Below are 12383 nucleotides of genomic sequence, written 5' to 3' on the forward strand. Positions count from 1 at the left end.
GTCCCCAGCACCATTTCCCAGATTTCAGCAGCCGGCCTCACTCCCCGTTGTCCTTCTCCCAAATTCTCAGTCCCTCTGGAAGCCTTGCACAGAGTGGGTCCAGTCTGCATGCTGCACACCCCTGTCCTAAGGGAAAGATAGGACAGGGGAGAGAGGTTTGCTATGGATTGCATTGCTGTTACCGCAAGGGTTCAGATCAGTTCTCCCAGTCAGCAATGGAGGCCAATAAACTGGGCAGACCTGGGCCTGGACCTGCCCAAGGAGAGCCCAGGTAGGACAAGAAGTCGTGATGGCAGCTCTTCTTGCTGAGTGACTCCTGTGTGACTCCTAGTGTGCTGCTGGGATGGGTGAAGTGAGGAGCAGCCTTATTCATTGTAGGAGGTGGCACAGCTTTCACCACCACCACCTGTATGACGGTGTTGTGGATTCCCACCTCAATCTTTCTGGAAGTTTTAGGGGACGGGAAGGTCTCAGACACAGGCAGGGCAATGAGCTGAGTGGATGGACTCCACACTTCTTATCTATTCTCCTTACAGCCACTCGAGAGAGAAACACTAGTGATGAAAAGGAGCTATTTGAGATGGAAGAAAGTGTCAGTACAGGAACAAACAGCTACAAAAAGGCCATGAATAAATTTAGTTTGGAAATCAAAAGAAGGCTGAGCAGTGTAAGAATGGGATCATATGACATGACTGACTTCAACGCAGGGAAAGTTGGATTTGATAGAGTCAGGAGGTCTCTTCCCATCCTAGGTTATACCCTATCAAGTCCAACAACATCCAAGGTTGAACCTAGACAACCCTGCTGTCTTTCAGAGAAGGCCTGAATCCTAATTCCTGACGACTCATGGCTGTTAAAGATCCCGGGTAAATGATTATCAGTCTAGGAAATATGACTTAGAAGGAAAGGCTGGAAGAAGAGAGGACAGAGCGAGGATTTGATAACAGTCTTTAAATACCTGCAGGAGGAGGATGGAGGTAAACTGTTCTCTGGGACTGCTGGGGATAGGACAAGTAACAGTGGTCTTAAATTGCAGCAAGGGACACTTGGGTTAGATATTAGGAAAAAACTTTCTCACTTTGAGGGTGAGTAAGCATGATAACAGGTTACTTGAGAGGTTGTGAAATTGCCACCCTTGAAAGTTTTTAGCAGTGGGTTAGACAATCATTCAACTGGGATGGTTTAGTCAGGGGTCATCCTGCTTTGAGCAGGGGGTTGGACTAGATGTGACCTCCTGAGGTCCCTTCCAGCCCTAGGTTTCTGATTCTGTGACTTTTGCCAAGAGCAGAGGTGTTCAAAGGAAGTGTCTTGGCTAAAATCCCAGCTTGGGTAGAGGGTTTGCTTGATTATATATATATACTGTGTGTGTGTGTGTGTGTATATGCTTAGATTAGATTATATATTGATTATATTATATATCTATATAGTCTCACTGTCCATTATATATATATATAAAATATAATCAATATATAATCTAATCTAAGCATACACACACACACACACATATGCTTTCCTGTACCTCCTTGTCCCGCACCACCATGATGAGAGGGTGGAAGATACCTTGTTGGACCCTAAGTGAAGCCGCGTCAGGTTACTCAGGAGGGGCATGTGCTCGAGGGTCCGCACTGGATTGTGAGACAAGTTCAGGACAAGCAGGTGAGTGCAGCTCCCTAAGTCTCTCACGTCGCTCAGCGCGTTGTAGCTGAGGTTCAGTACAGTGAGGTTGGGAAGAACGCCAATCCCCGGGATGCTGGAGCCAGAGACAAAACAGTTGGGGAGGAGATTAGCACGGTGGACTCTGCTGCTGAATAAAATATGTCAGCAACGGAGCTGAGGAATGAAAGGGGAAACCAGAGGGCTCTTAGAGCGGACCGAAAGCTAAACTCAAGGTCCAAACTTTGCAAATGGCCCGGAGGCATGTGAAGGCCAGACCGCAGTGTTGCAGCTTGCATCCCTCTCTAGGAGGGGAAGGATCCCCTGGCAAGCATTTCAGTATTGAACAGTGCTTCCCAACCTTTCCAAACCCGCAGGCTAGCCTTTCTCCAACTCCACCTTCTGCCCCACAATACCCAGTCCCACGCCCCATCTCCCTCATGGTGCTATAATCAGCCCCGGTGCAGAGGCCTGGCAGTGCTGCAGAGGCACTGAGCTAGCTCTGCACATGGCAGCTGGTGTGGAAACAGCATCCCCACGGTTGCACAGTGCAGCATCTGAGCTTGATTAGCCTAACACTTGCAGTGTTGCACCAAAACAGCTCTGATCCTTCCTGTTGGGGGCTGATGCATACAGAACAGCCCAGCGTCTCAGGATAACACTGTCTGGAAGCACGGAAACTTCAGATGACCACCCTACACCCCCCTTTATATCTGCCCTCCTAGCCCAATGGCTAGGTTCACACATCAGGATCCCTGTTTATCATACAGGGAATCATGAGATGTTTCCACTGACATTTCCCTGGATTTGTGGTTGCGCAAGGGGAAGGTTTCGAACCCTTGCAGATGTACTTTTTAGGACATGCCCATCACAATCAATGGGATTTAAGGTCTAGATATTCTAATGGGTCCAGTATGAATTGCTTGCTGTAAGGAAGGGGTTCAACTAGCTGGTTTTTGAGGTCCCATCCAATTCTATGAGTCTATCAGCTTGCGAATCAAGATGTTAAACATGTATACAGGCCTAGGGTTTCATCTGGCATGACCTATCAGAGCTCCATTGACTTCATGAGCACCGAGAAAGGCTCACCCACTAATTAGGACGAACAAACCGTTGCTATAGGGCATGTGAAAGGCAACAAGCAACATTTGAGAACGATGCCTCATTTCAAAGGCCAACAATTAAACAGCTCTTTGTCTTCATCATCTGGGTAGTGCAATGAGGTAGCATGCTAACCTTTCCCCTCGCAGTGCGGGGGTTCAAATCCAGCTGTAGTCTATAAGAAAAATGAAGTCTGGTGTTCATTGCTCATGTCTTTCCTCTGCCGCACTTTATGAATGATCGCTTCTTCGAAGCGGACAGGCTACACACACCAGATAACTTGGCCTAGATTTGTAACATATACTAGCTTGGGAATACCACAATGATGCCTTTCACACCAACAGAGCTGCGTGGGGAGGATCGGGACTGAGATATCAGAGGGAAGCCTGTTAAACACAAAGTGCTTTGGGGGTGGGCTACAAGAAAAGCAACCTGCCAACGCTTCACCGGTGCTAACAATCCCTTGCTTGCAGGGCAATCGTGGAAATAATTCCTTTCCTCTTTTATTGAAAGAACATTTTCATGAGACCCCATCAATCACGCGCGGAAAAGTCATACGCACCCGCCTAAAGCGTTGAGGGATGCATCCAATTCAGAGAGACTCTCAAAAGCAAAAAGCGCTTCAGGTTGCAGTTCTTCCAGCTCATTTAAAGAGATGTCAAGTTTAACGATCCTAAGGAATGAGAAGGGGGGAAAAGTCAAGTTATTTCCAACTTCCACTGCTCCCTTTCTAAATAGCTGGCGTTTTTAGCCTCTGACGTACTCGCTAGATTTGACAAGTAGCAACACACACCGGCAGTCTGAACATCGGCACTGCCTGATCAAGGAGTTTTCAACTGGAAACCACCCAAAACAAGATCATATAGAAAAGAGGAGATTAAAAGTGCAAAGACAAAGGTCCAAATTCGCAGCTGGCATAAATCCATGTTGCTGCTTGTATCTCACATTTGTTGGCAGAGTCAGGATGATTTACAGCAGCTAAGCTCTGCAAGCTGTCTCTCACCCCCTCTGCATCTTAGATTCCCCATCTATAAAGTGGGATCAGGGATATTTATCACCTTTGTGCAACGGCTTGAAGATCTCTGAACAGCCCTGTATAAGGCCTCTGTCTCATTAGGCTTGATTGGTATCCTGGTATGTCTCAGGTAGCCTTCATGATAGCACGGGGAGGAGGGGCGGAAACACACCACTGAAGCTTTTCTCACCAAGTGAGAAAATCCAGAAGCTGACACTCTGCAAATCCCCCCCAAACCGTCAGAGCCAACATTTATACATCATACAACCTCATCTTTACCTTGCAGGAAATTCAGTCACTGGGAACGATTGCCTGCAAGACAAAAGGAAGCAGATCTGATCATCAGCCCGCCCTGATACCAAGAGGCCTGTATACACGACGTGCTGTAATTACAGCCCGTTTGAGCAGACTCAATTAACTGAGTCTGCCGGGCCGTGGTAATTACCGCACTACAGCTGGCTCCAGCATCATGTGTATCAGCACTAACAAATGCCGGCAGGGACACTTTAACTAAACTCGTTCAACGCCGGCATTTTTTCAGCACCTGGACACTGATGCACGAGACACTCTGGGTGCTTTAATTAGAGCCGCTCTAATTAAAGCGCCCCCCCCACCACCACTCCTGCAGCTTGTGCATAAATGTCCCTTATGCCTACAGTCATTTTTAATGTGCTGGGCCTCTCTCTATTGGGACCAATGAGCAGCATTGGACTTGGACGGGGTTTGGGCTACAAGGGAAGGACACAGAGGAGCTAGGTGAGTTACCTGCGCAGTCAAAACCCCAGTGGGTGGCAGTTTCGAGACAAAGGAACCGGGTCCCAAGAACTGGCCAAGTAGGTAGATGTCCTGAAGTGTTTTGAAGGCTTCCACTCTTTCGGTCACCGGTATGAGGACGTGTCACTGCCACTACTTCATCAAACCACCTACGATTTCCTCACTCCTACCATGCTCCTCCTTAATGCCCCTCTGAGTCAATGGGAGAGTGGCTGCATGGCTAGGAATGGTGCCCAGGGCTTCTGCATGGCAAAGAGACCCATTTGCTCCCAAATGTGATGGGATCGGCCCCAGACAGACAGTCAAGAGTATTTGCAAGACCCAGTGCCACTGCCTTCACCCGGGGGGATGGAGAGGTGCAACGTACAGAGCAAAGAAGGAAAGCGGAGATCCTAAATTGTGTCCAGCTCTTGGGGTCCATGAGATGAGGGTGGGAAGAGGTAGAAGACAACCTCCCACAGACCTCTTGGTCCCCTCTATAGAGGCCGGTGGCAACACAGCTGATTTGTACCCTGCTTTCTCCTACCAATCCGACAGTTGCTATCTGCCTGGAAGAGGGAAGGCGGAGAGCTGGGCCCTGCTTGTCCTTCGTCTCCATCAGAATTGGCCAGGAGCAGGCACATTACGAGCCCTCCAAGTATGGTGCAAGCCCATCCACCAACCCGCAAGGGAACATCTGCTGCAGCTCTCGCTGAAGGCCTGGCAGTCACACCTGAGGACACGAGAGGCACCGTCCACACCTAAGACCTGTCCCTTTTATCAGAGCCTCTGTGACATGCCGTCCTTCACAACATGCTTTACCTCTATCCTGCTCAGTCAGCTATTTCCTCTTTTCCGACGGAGCCGGAAGAGTTTTTTGTGTGGCTGCGAGCCTTTTACCTAGGGTCCACAGATCCAAATTCAAAGGCGAACGCCAGTTGTTTGAGTCGAGACATCTTCATATCCAGACAGTAGTGAGGTCCAGGCCCTTTCACCCTCCAGGTAAAGGGAAGAGGGTCGATCACCACCACCCGATCCTCAACAAAGTGGCGCTTTATCTTCTCCCCCATTCTTGGGAAATGCCCTGAAAACAGAGGCACGGGTGGGTTAAAGGGAATCATCGCTTTTTGGTGCTGGATCTCGCTGCAGCACCATCTCCCAGGAAAGATCCACCCCGACATAATATAGTTATTTGCACTTGCTGGTTTAAAAGGAAAAATGATTTGGATGAAGGTGCGGAAAGAACTCGGTCCAAATTCACAGATGATACCAAATTATGGGGTAAAATTAACACACTAGACGGTAGGGAACAAATCCAAGGTGGATCTGGACAGGTTGGAAAAGTGGGCAGAACAGAATAGGATGCAGAATAGGATGGCTGGGACACATAATGGGCACGTCTACATGTGCAATTAGTGCGACTGTATAAGCTACGGTGCAATTTGAGCCAGAGAAAACTAATCCAGCCGTCACCATCTACACGTGCATTTAAGTGCTGTAGTTTACTCCGCCATCAGATAGTACTTATCTGACGGCACAGTACATTAGTCTACCCTGACCTAATTGCCATGCACTTATAGACGGTAACGCTTTACTGTGCAGCAAATTAGTCTACTGCGCAGTAAAGTGCATGCGTAGACATGCCCAATGACAGATTTACTTGTAGTATTACTTGTACTCTTGATGCCTATGAGTAGCAAAAGATGTCCTGGTGCTGTGTTGCCCCGAGGCTGTTTTTGCTGTTATTAAGGGGTGTCACCTGAATACACAGTATAGGGAACGACCAGGGGGGGACGTTGCTGTTAAGAGGCGGTTGCACTGCCCAGGTGTTGCAGCAAACAAATGCTGACTGTCCTTTATTTGCCAGCCACTAGAAGTCTCTGCGAGATACAACACGAGTCGGAGGTTGCAGGGTAAAAAAAGGTGGGACGAGCTGGGACTCGAGCTGTTACCATCTGCAGCTCTTGCGGGGTGGGTGTATAACAGATGCCTCCTGTTTGCAAAGGGCAGGGATCCTGTATTCCAGCGCACAAAGTTTCAAGGGAAACAGGAAAGAAGGAGCAGCTATCACGGCGGGGACCATGAACCCAAGGTGTTAGCTGAGTCCTTCTGTGGCGCAGAAAACAGACATGAGTTACGTGCAAGCTGTAGCTCACGTGGCTTTAAATGCCTGTCGTGGTCAAGCCCTCGGAGCTAACGAAGGTAGGTGAGTGTGACACACTGGCACATCTGTACCTCTTGTGGGCTAAGCTCAAGTGTAGCCGCTGCGCTGGTCTGATGCCCGAGCTGAAATGCTTTTTAAAAACGGCACCGTGTAGCAGAGCGTGCACCCTTGTCCAAATGCAGACGGGACTCCCTCCCTACGAGAGCATCATAGTTAGCTTCCCACTGGCCAGCTTCCAGCAGGAGGATCTGGGCTACGCGCCGACTTGATGGAAATGGGTGACTCCTCCCTAGCTTGCTCCTGCAGCCATACGGCTAAGGGGAAGCAAAACTTGGGGGCATCCGACCCCCCAGCCTCCGGGCATGGGCCCGCATGTAGGATGCTCACCAAAAGATTTGGACGTATCTGAAGCCCTGGGCTGAAAAGTCTGGGGTGAAGGATACTTGCTGGTAGTAGGGCCACATATGGTTTTTGAAGGGATTCGGAACAGATCTGGCTAATTTGAGCTGGAACGTGGACAGTTTTTCCAAAATATTAAAAAAAAAAATTGGTGCAGGACCAAACAGTTGAATGGAAGTCATCTTGGCCAACCCATTGGGATTTGAACAAGGTATCTCCAGAGCAGCAACTATTAACATCTACAGTTTGAGCTGGATTTCTCTAGCTGGAATTGCGACAGACTCCTATCCTCTGGGGATCAGGGGCAGAGGAGACGCCGGTACCTCGCAGTCACCAATGAGTTAGAAAAGCTCACACCATGCTGGCTTATGTTGGCAACCCCTGGCTTCCCCTTGCATGTATCAAGGACAGACTGACAGTGCAAGGTGAAAGCACATGAAACTGGACATATTTACCCCCATTTTGGTAAGAACTCAAAAACGACTCCATTCCTCCAAATTGGCCACTTTTAAATATAAAAAAAAACCTTTGAAAAGATTTCTTTCTTCCTAAAAAGCTGCCTGTTCCCAAGTACAAATGAGCAGACTCCCGTTACAAATGGGTTTGACACGCGGGTACCAACTGCAGCATTTTTGCTCCCCCTTCAATCACAATGTTGCGTCTTCTCGAGACGCTAGAAGCCGGCTCTTCTGTTAGTTTTCACAAAACCCGGGAAGGCTAAAGCTGTCTCTTGAAACGAAATGGCAATATTTTTCACGTCAAAAGGTGCTGAGGGCAGTGCACCGTTTTTTCACAGCTCGCTCTTTCTTGTTCAGGCCCCGCCGGATGGAGAACACAATTCAGCAAAAAGTTTTACAGAATCGGGGCTTGCGCACGTTTGTGTGGGTTGGGAGGAAATCCTTTTAAAGCCTGGACTTGAAAGGTGTGAACTCACTTTGCCACCTGGAAATCGCCCACTTACTCCAAGACCACCACGCCATGGTCCTTGGCACAGCTGAAGACGGGATTAATTATGCAGTAAGTCAACACGAAACCTTTCTCGACAAGAGTTCACCACCTTGCATTGAATTGTATTGCAGAAGTAGGGAGCACTAAATGCCTCGGGGGTTCATTTAACCCAGGAAATACTCCTGATCAGCATTAGCTGATTAGCTAATTGCTAATTGCTGATACTCATCACCCATGTTAGAGAGGAGCAACGGATAGAAACAGATTCCTTACGGCAAGCACCTTGCCTTTTATCTCAAATATCTCTGGCGAAAGTTAGAACAACGTTGATCATTTGTGGGGTGCGAGATACTTTCATTGACTTAGTGGAACCAATGCAACATAGCACCACAATATTTATCATCAGGGATCCTGGTTTTCTCTGATGTAAAAAAAAAATTCCCGATTTTCGGTTTAAGAAAAGTAACCCAAAATCCATATTGGTCCACGATTAAAATGAAACACCACTAATGCATACATGCACACATGCACACATATAGATAGATAGATAGATAGATAGATAGATAGATAGATAGATAGATAGATAGATAGTGGTGTTTCATTTGAATCACAGAAACACCACAAATACATAGAAATATATATAGCAGTGTTTCATTTTAATCACGGACCAATGTGGATTGTGGGCTACTTTTCTTAAACCAAAAATCGGGGATTTTTTTTAAATCAGAGAAAACCAGGATCCCTGTCTATCATATAGGGAATCACGAGATGCTTCCACTGACATTTCCCTGGATTTGTGGTTGCACAAGGGGAAGGTTTCGAACCCTTGCAGATGTACTTTTTAGGACATGCCCATTGAAATCAATGGGATTTAAGGTCCAGATATTCTAATGGGTCAGGTATGAATTGCTTGCTGTAAGGAAGGGGTTGAATTAGCTGGTTCTTGAGGTCCCTTCCAGCTCTACGAATATATGGATGCATCAGTTTGCTAATCAAGATGCTAAACATGTATATAGGCCCAGGGTTTCCGCTGGCATGACCTATCAGGGCTTCGTTGACTCCATGAGCACAGAGAAAGGCTTATCCACTAATTAGGATGTACAGATGGACAAAAAGGATTACCTTTTACATCAGCAATAACAGCCATGATTCTCCTCCCCCCCAAAGGAGAATTCAAACCTCTCAAAATCTTCCACATGCGCAAAGCTCGTCTTTAAACGGAGACAAAGTATGGGAAACTCTAGTCACGTGGGACCCATCTTTTTGGCAGACGCGCCACAAGATAAGCTCCACACCCTCCCCAAGTGGTACTCCAATCCGTGTCTCCTGCCCAATCCGCTGCTCTGCTTTCTGCTCCCTGTCCTGTTTCCTGTTCCTTCCCTGGTCTGCTGAATGCCCCACACAGAGGCTGCCCGTGCTACTCATGGCACGAGTGCTGTAGGTGGATCACTCCTACTCTAAGCCATAACCGTGAATTTACTAGCGTGTAAAACAGAAGAGGGTCATGGCATGCGCGGTTTTGCAACTTTTAACTTTTGCTACCGGAGTTACTTAACACAATCCCCGTTTAAACGCAATAGCAGCTCTGGGGCACGATTGTATTACTGTTGTCGGCCGAAAAATAGGCTTTCCCCTTTGTCTGACTCTTCTTTATGTTTCAGAGAAGGTGTATGTTCGCTACGGCTTCGTTAAGGAATCAGATTCCAGATCTAGATTGCAAGTTGTGTAGGGCAGGGATGGGTTTTGCAAGGCGTGTGTGTGTTATCCACCATTACGAGATCTTGTACTCCTCAATGCTACCACAATGCAAATGATAAGTAAAAGATTTCAAGTTCAGCAGGCTAAACAACATGACCATGCATCAGCCAAGCCTGATAAATCTAAGGTCTTTCTTTGTCAAATAACTCACCGGAGAGAGGCTCCAGGTTGGCATTTGTTTCAAGACAGGGAGCAGTGGGTCCTAACTTCTAGGTCTTATTGAAGACACCAAGTGCTACGAAGGATGCATCAAGCCCCTCCGCAAGACAAGAACACGTGTTAGCAATGCCTACGAAGAAGCAGCCGGCTTACACCCATGGAGGCTCGTGATTTCTGTAGGAGCCAGGCTGGGTTCAAAGAGAAAAACTAAGAATCATAGGAAGCAAGAAGAGCACTGAAAAAAATTACAGGGTAATGGTCTTTCTCAATGAAACGATAGCGTTGGCATGCAAGGTGCTGGACTGATGGAGGGGGAAAGAAATCAAGCCCTGGCAAGCAGAAGGCAGGCAAGGGGAATCCAGGGTCTGTCTACACTGCGGTACCCAAGTAGAGGGCCCACACACTGATAACAGGGATGCTGAGCTCAGGGAGGGCTGCCAACTTGCCTGGAGATTTAGCTAGCACCGAGCTCTGAGCTGAAAGGACTACACTGCTAGCAAGCCAGGAGCTACCTAGTTTTAAGGTTGCAGCCTGGAGGTCCACACCGGCTCCTGTCATCCCTGGTCCTCCCGGTCAACACACCCCCAGCGGCCAGCTAACGTCCCGCAAACTCCAGCTCCGGAGGAAGAGGGCAAACCAGTCTCCGTGACTTGCCCTTACACTCCTCCACCTCTCTCAGGCCGCTCCTCGGGGTGGGAGATGCTGTGCGGCTATATGCACCCGTTCACCTGGAACCGGCCCGAGGGCCGTAGCTCATTTCTCTGAGGCCGCTGGGCCTGAGCTGTCAGATAACGATGACTTTTGGCTCCCGCTGACCAGGGCTGGAGCTGAGCTGATGACAGAGATGTAAAAGGCTCCGTCTCTCTTCATGAATCTCCCGATGCAGACAGTTCCCTCCTCCCAAAACTTCATCCCTTAATTGAAATGTTAGAAGGGGCTTTAAGTACTTGCCAGCCAGACGACGTTAACCTTCCACAGGTGCCAGGCAACGAGGGATCGTTCAGATGCTTTATGGGCCGAGATTTCATTTTTATTGTTACACCGAAGCAGTTCAAAAGAAGCCATTTGTTCTGCGGCTTCATACGTTTAGGAACTGAAGTGCAGCAGATTTATCGCGGCGGGAAAAAAACTTTGAAGCATAGAGGAAATGAATACAAGAAGAGAACAATAATCGCGGGGCACAAGTTTGCAGGAGGTTATTCATGATGAGAACGCGGATCCATCATTGTGACCCGCGCGGCAGCGCGGGGCTCGGCGAGATGAAGTCCCGGACACGCTACAACGCTCCAGCGAGTCAGAGCATTCTTCTTTGTTCTTTGCTAGTGAGCAGCGATGCTTTTTAATCATATACAACTTCGTAGCAAAGGGTCCGATCCAAAGTCAAACGAGGCTGATGGGAGCCTTTCCGTCTAGAGCGGAGTTGGACAGTTTCCAGCGAAGCAAAATTTCATCCAACAAAGGCAAACTGTCGAGGTTGAAATGTTTTGTTCATGTTTCACTTGAGTGCAATGATGGACTTTGGCCAAATTCACGGCCGGAGCGGAAGAGAGCCCTGCCTGTGTTTCTAACGGGTCCATCGCACAGCCTCCCGCCACCGGCTCTGTTGGGTTGCACCAGAGCTTCAGATACTAGAAGCCTTCAATTTGGGGCAGTCCAGCAGGCAGGACTCCAGGGGCCATGGCTATGGGGCAGACTGGCCTGGCCTTTTTCTAGGAGGCTGAAAGCACTCAGAGCCCCAGCTCTTCTCCAGCCCCTTTCCAGCTGTGAAACCAAGTCTTGCAACTAGAAGTCCAAGTGCAAGAGGAACGCGCACCGCGCAGCAGTGACACAACGGGCACCAGACCCCAAGTCTCTCGAGATGGGATGGGCCAGACGGCCCGCAACCGCTCCGCACCGGAGGCCGCAGAAACATTTCACTTGAGAAAGATGGTTTGCAAGAAGATATTTTGACAGGCAAATGTCACTGCAGAGCATTACGGGAACTATACAGGAGGGGCTGGACCCCATCCATGGTCTCATGAGGTCCCTCCCGGCCCTAAATTCTGTGAATCGGTAGCTCAATCCTTCAAGCTATTATCCTCCTTGAGCAGGGGTCAGTTTTGGAGGGCTGATTTTTGGGGAAGGGGTGCATGATGTACGCGAGTAAATATGACACTGAGGCTGCCAACAAGATTTGATCGAAAGAGCAGTAGAAAAGATTCACCGTCTCCATCTTCCCCCAGGCAACGTGCAGTCCATTTTCATGCACTTTGCTCCAGCTGGGCTGAAGGTGCCAATCACGAAGACTTGCAGCGCTTCTCTGGGAAGATCATTCTCCAGCCAAATCCCCTCGAAGTCTTCTCTCTTCCAGGCTGAACAGTCCCATATCTGTCAGCCTTTCCTCGCCTGGCTTGCTCTTCAGGCCTCTAATCATATGAGTGGCTCTTCTCTGGA

At 48.6% G+C, this 12383-nt stretch overlaps 1 protein-coding gene across 1 annotated transcript in view; it reads right to left on the reverse strand.

Moving 5' to 3' along the window:
- LOC102576054 (uncharacterized) overlaps positions 1 to 12383 on the reverse strand; it is a 43244-nt gene that overhangs the window by 29183 nt on the left and 1678 nt on the right. Inside the window, exons 2-5 of the mRNA XM_059725743.1 lie at positions 5423 to 5606; positions 4049 to 4081; positions 3317 to 3427; positions 1561 to 1750 (exon numbers count right to left, since the gene is read on the reverse strand). Of these exons, the coding sequence (XP_059581726.1) occupies positions 1561 to 1750; positions 3317 to 3427; positions 4049 to 4081; positions 5423 to 5592 (504 nt within the window). The 5' untranslated portion in view covers positions 5593 to 5606. The remainder of the gene's footprint in view (positions 1 to 1560; positions 1751 to 3316; positions 3428 to 4048; positions 4082 to 5422; positions 5607 to 12383) is intronic.

This window comes from Alligator mississippiensis, chromosome 4 (assembly GCF_030867095.1).
Source record: "Alligator mississippiensis isolate rAllMis1 chromosome 4, rAllMis1, whole genome shotgun sequence".
Taxonomy (NCBI): domain Eukaryota; kingdom Metazoa; phylum Chordata; order Crocodylia; family Alligatoridae; genus Alligator; species Alligator mississippiensis.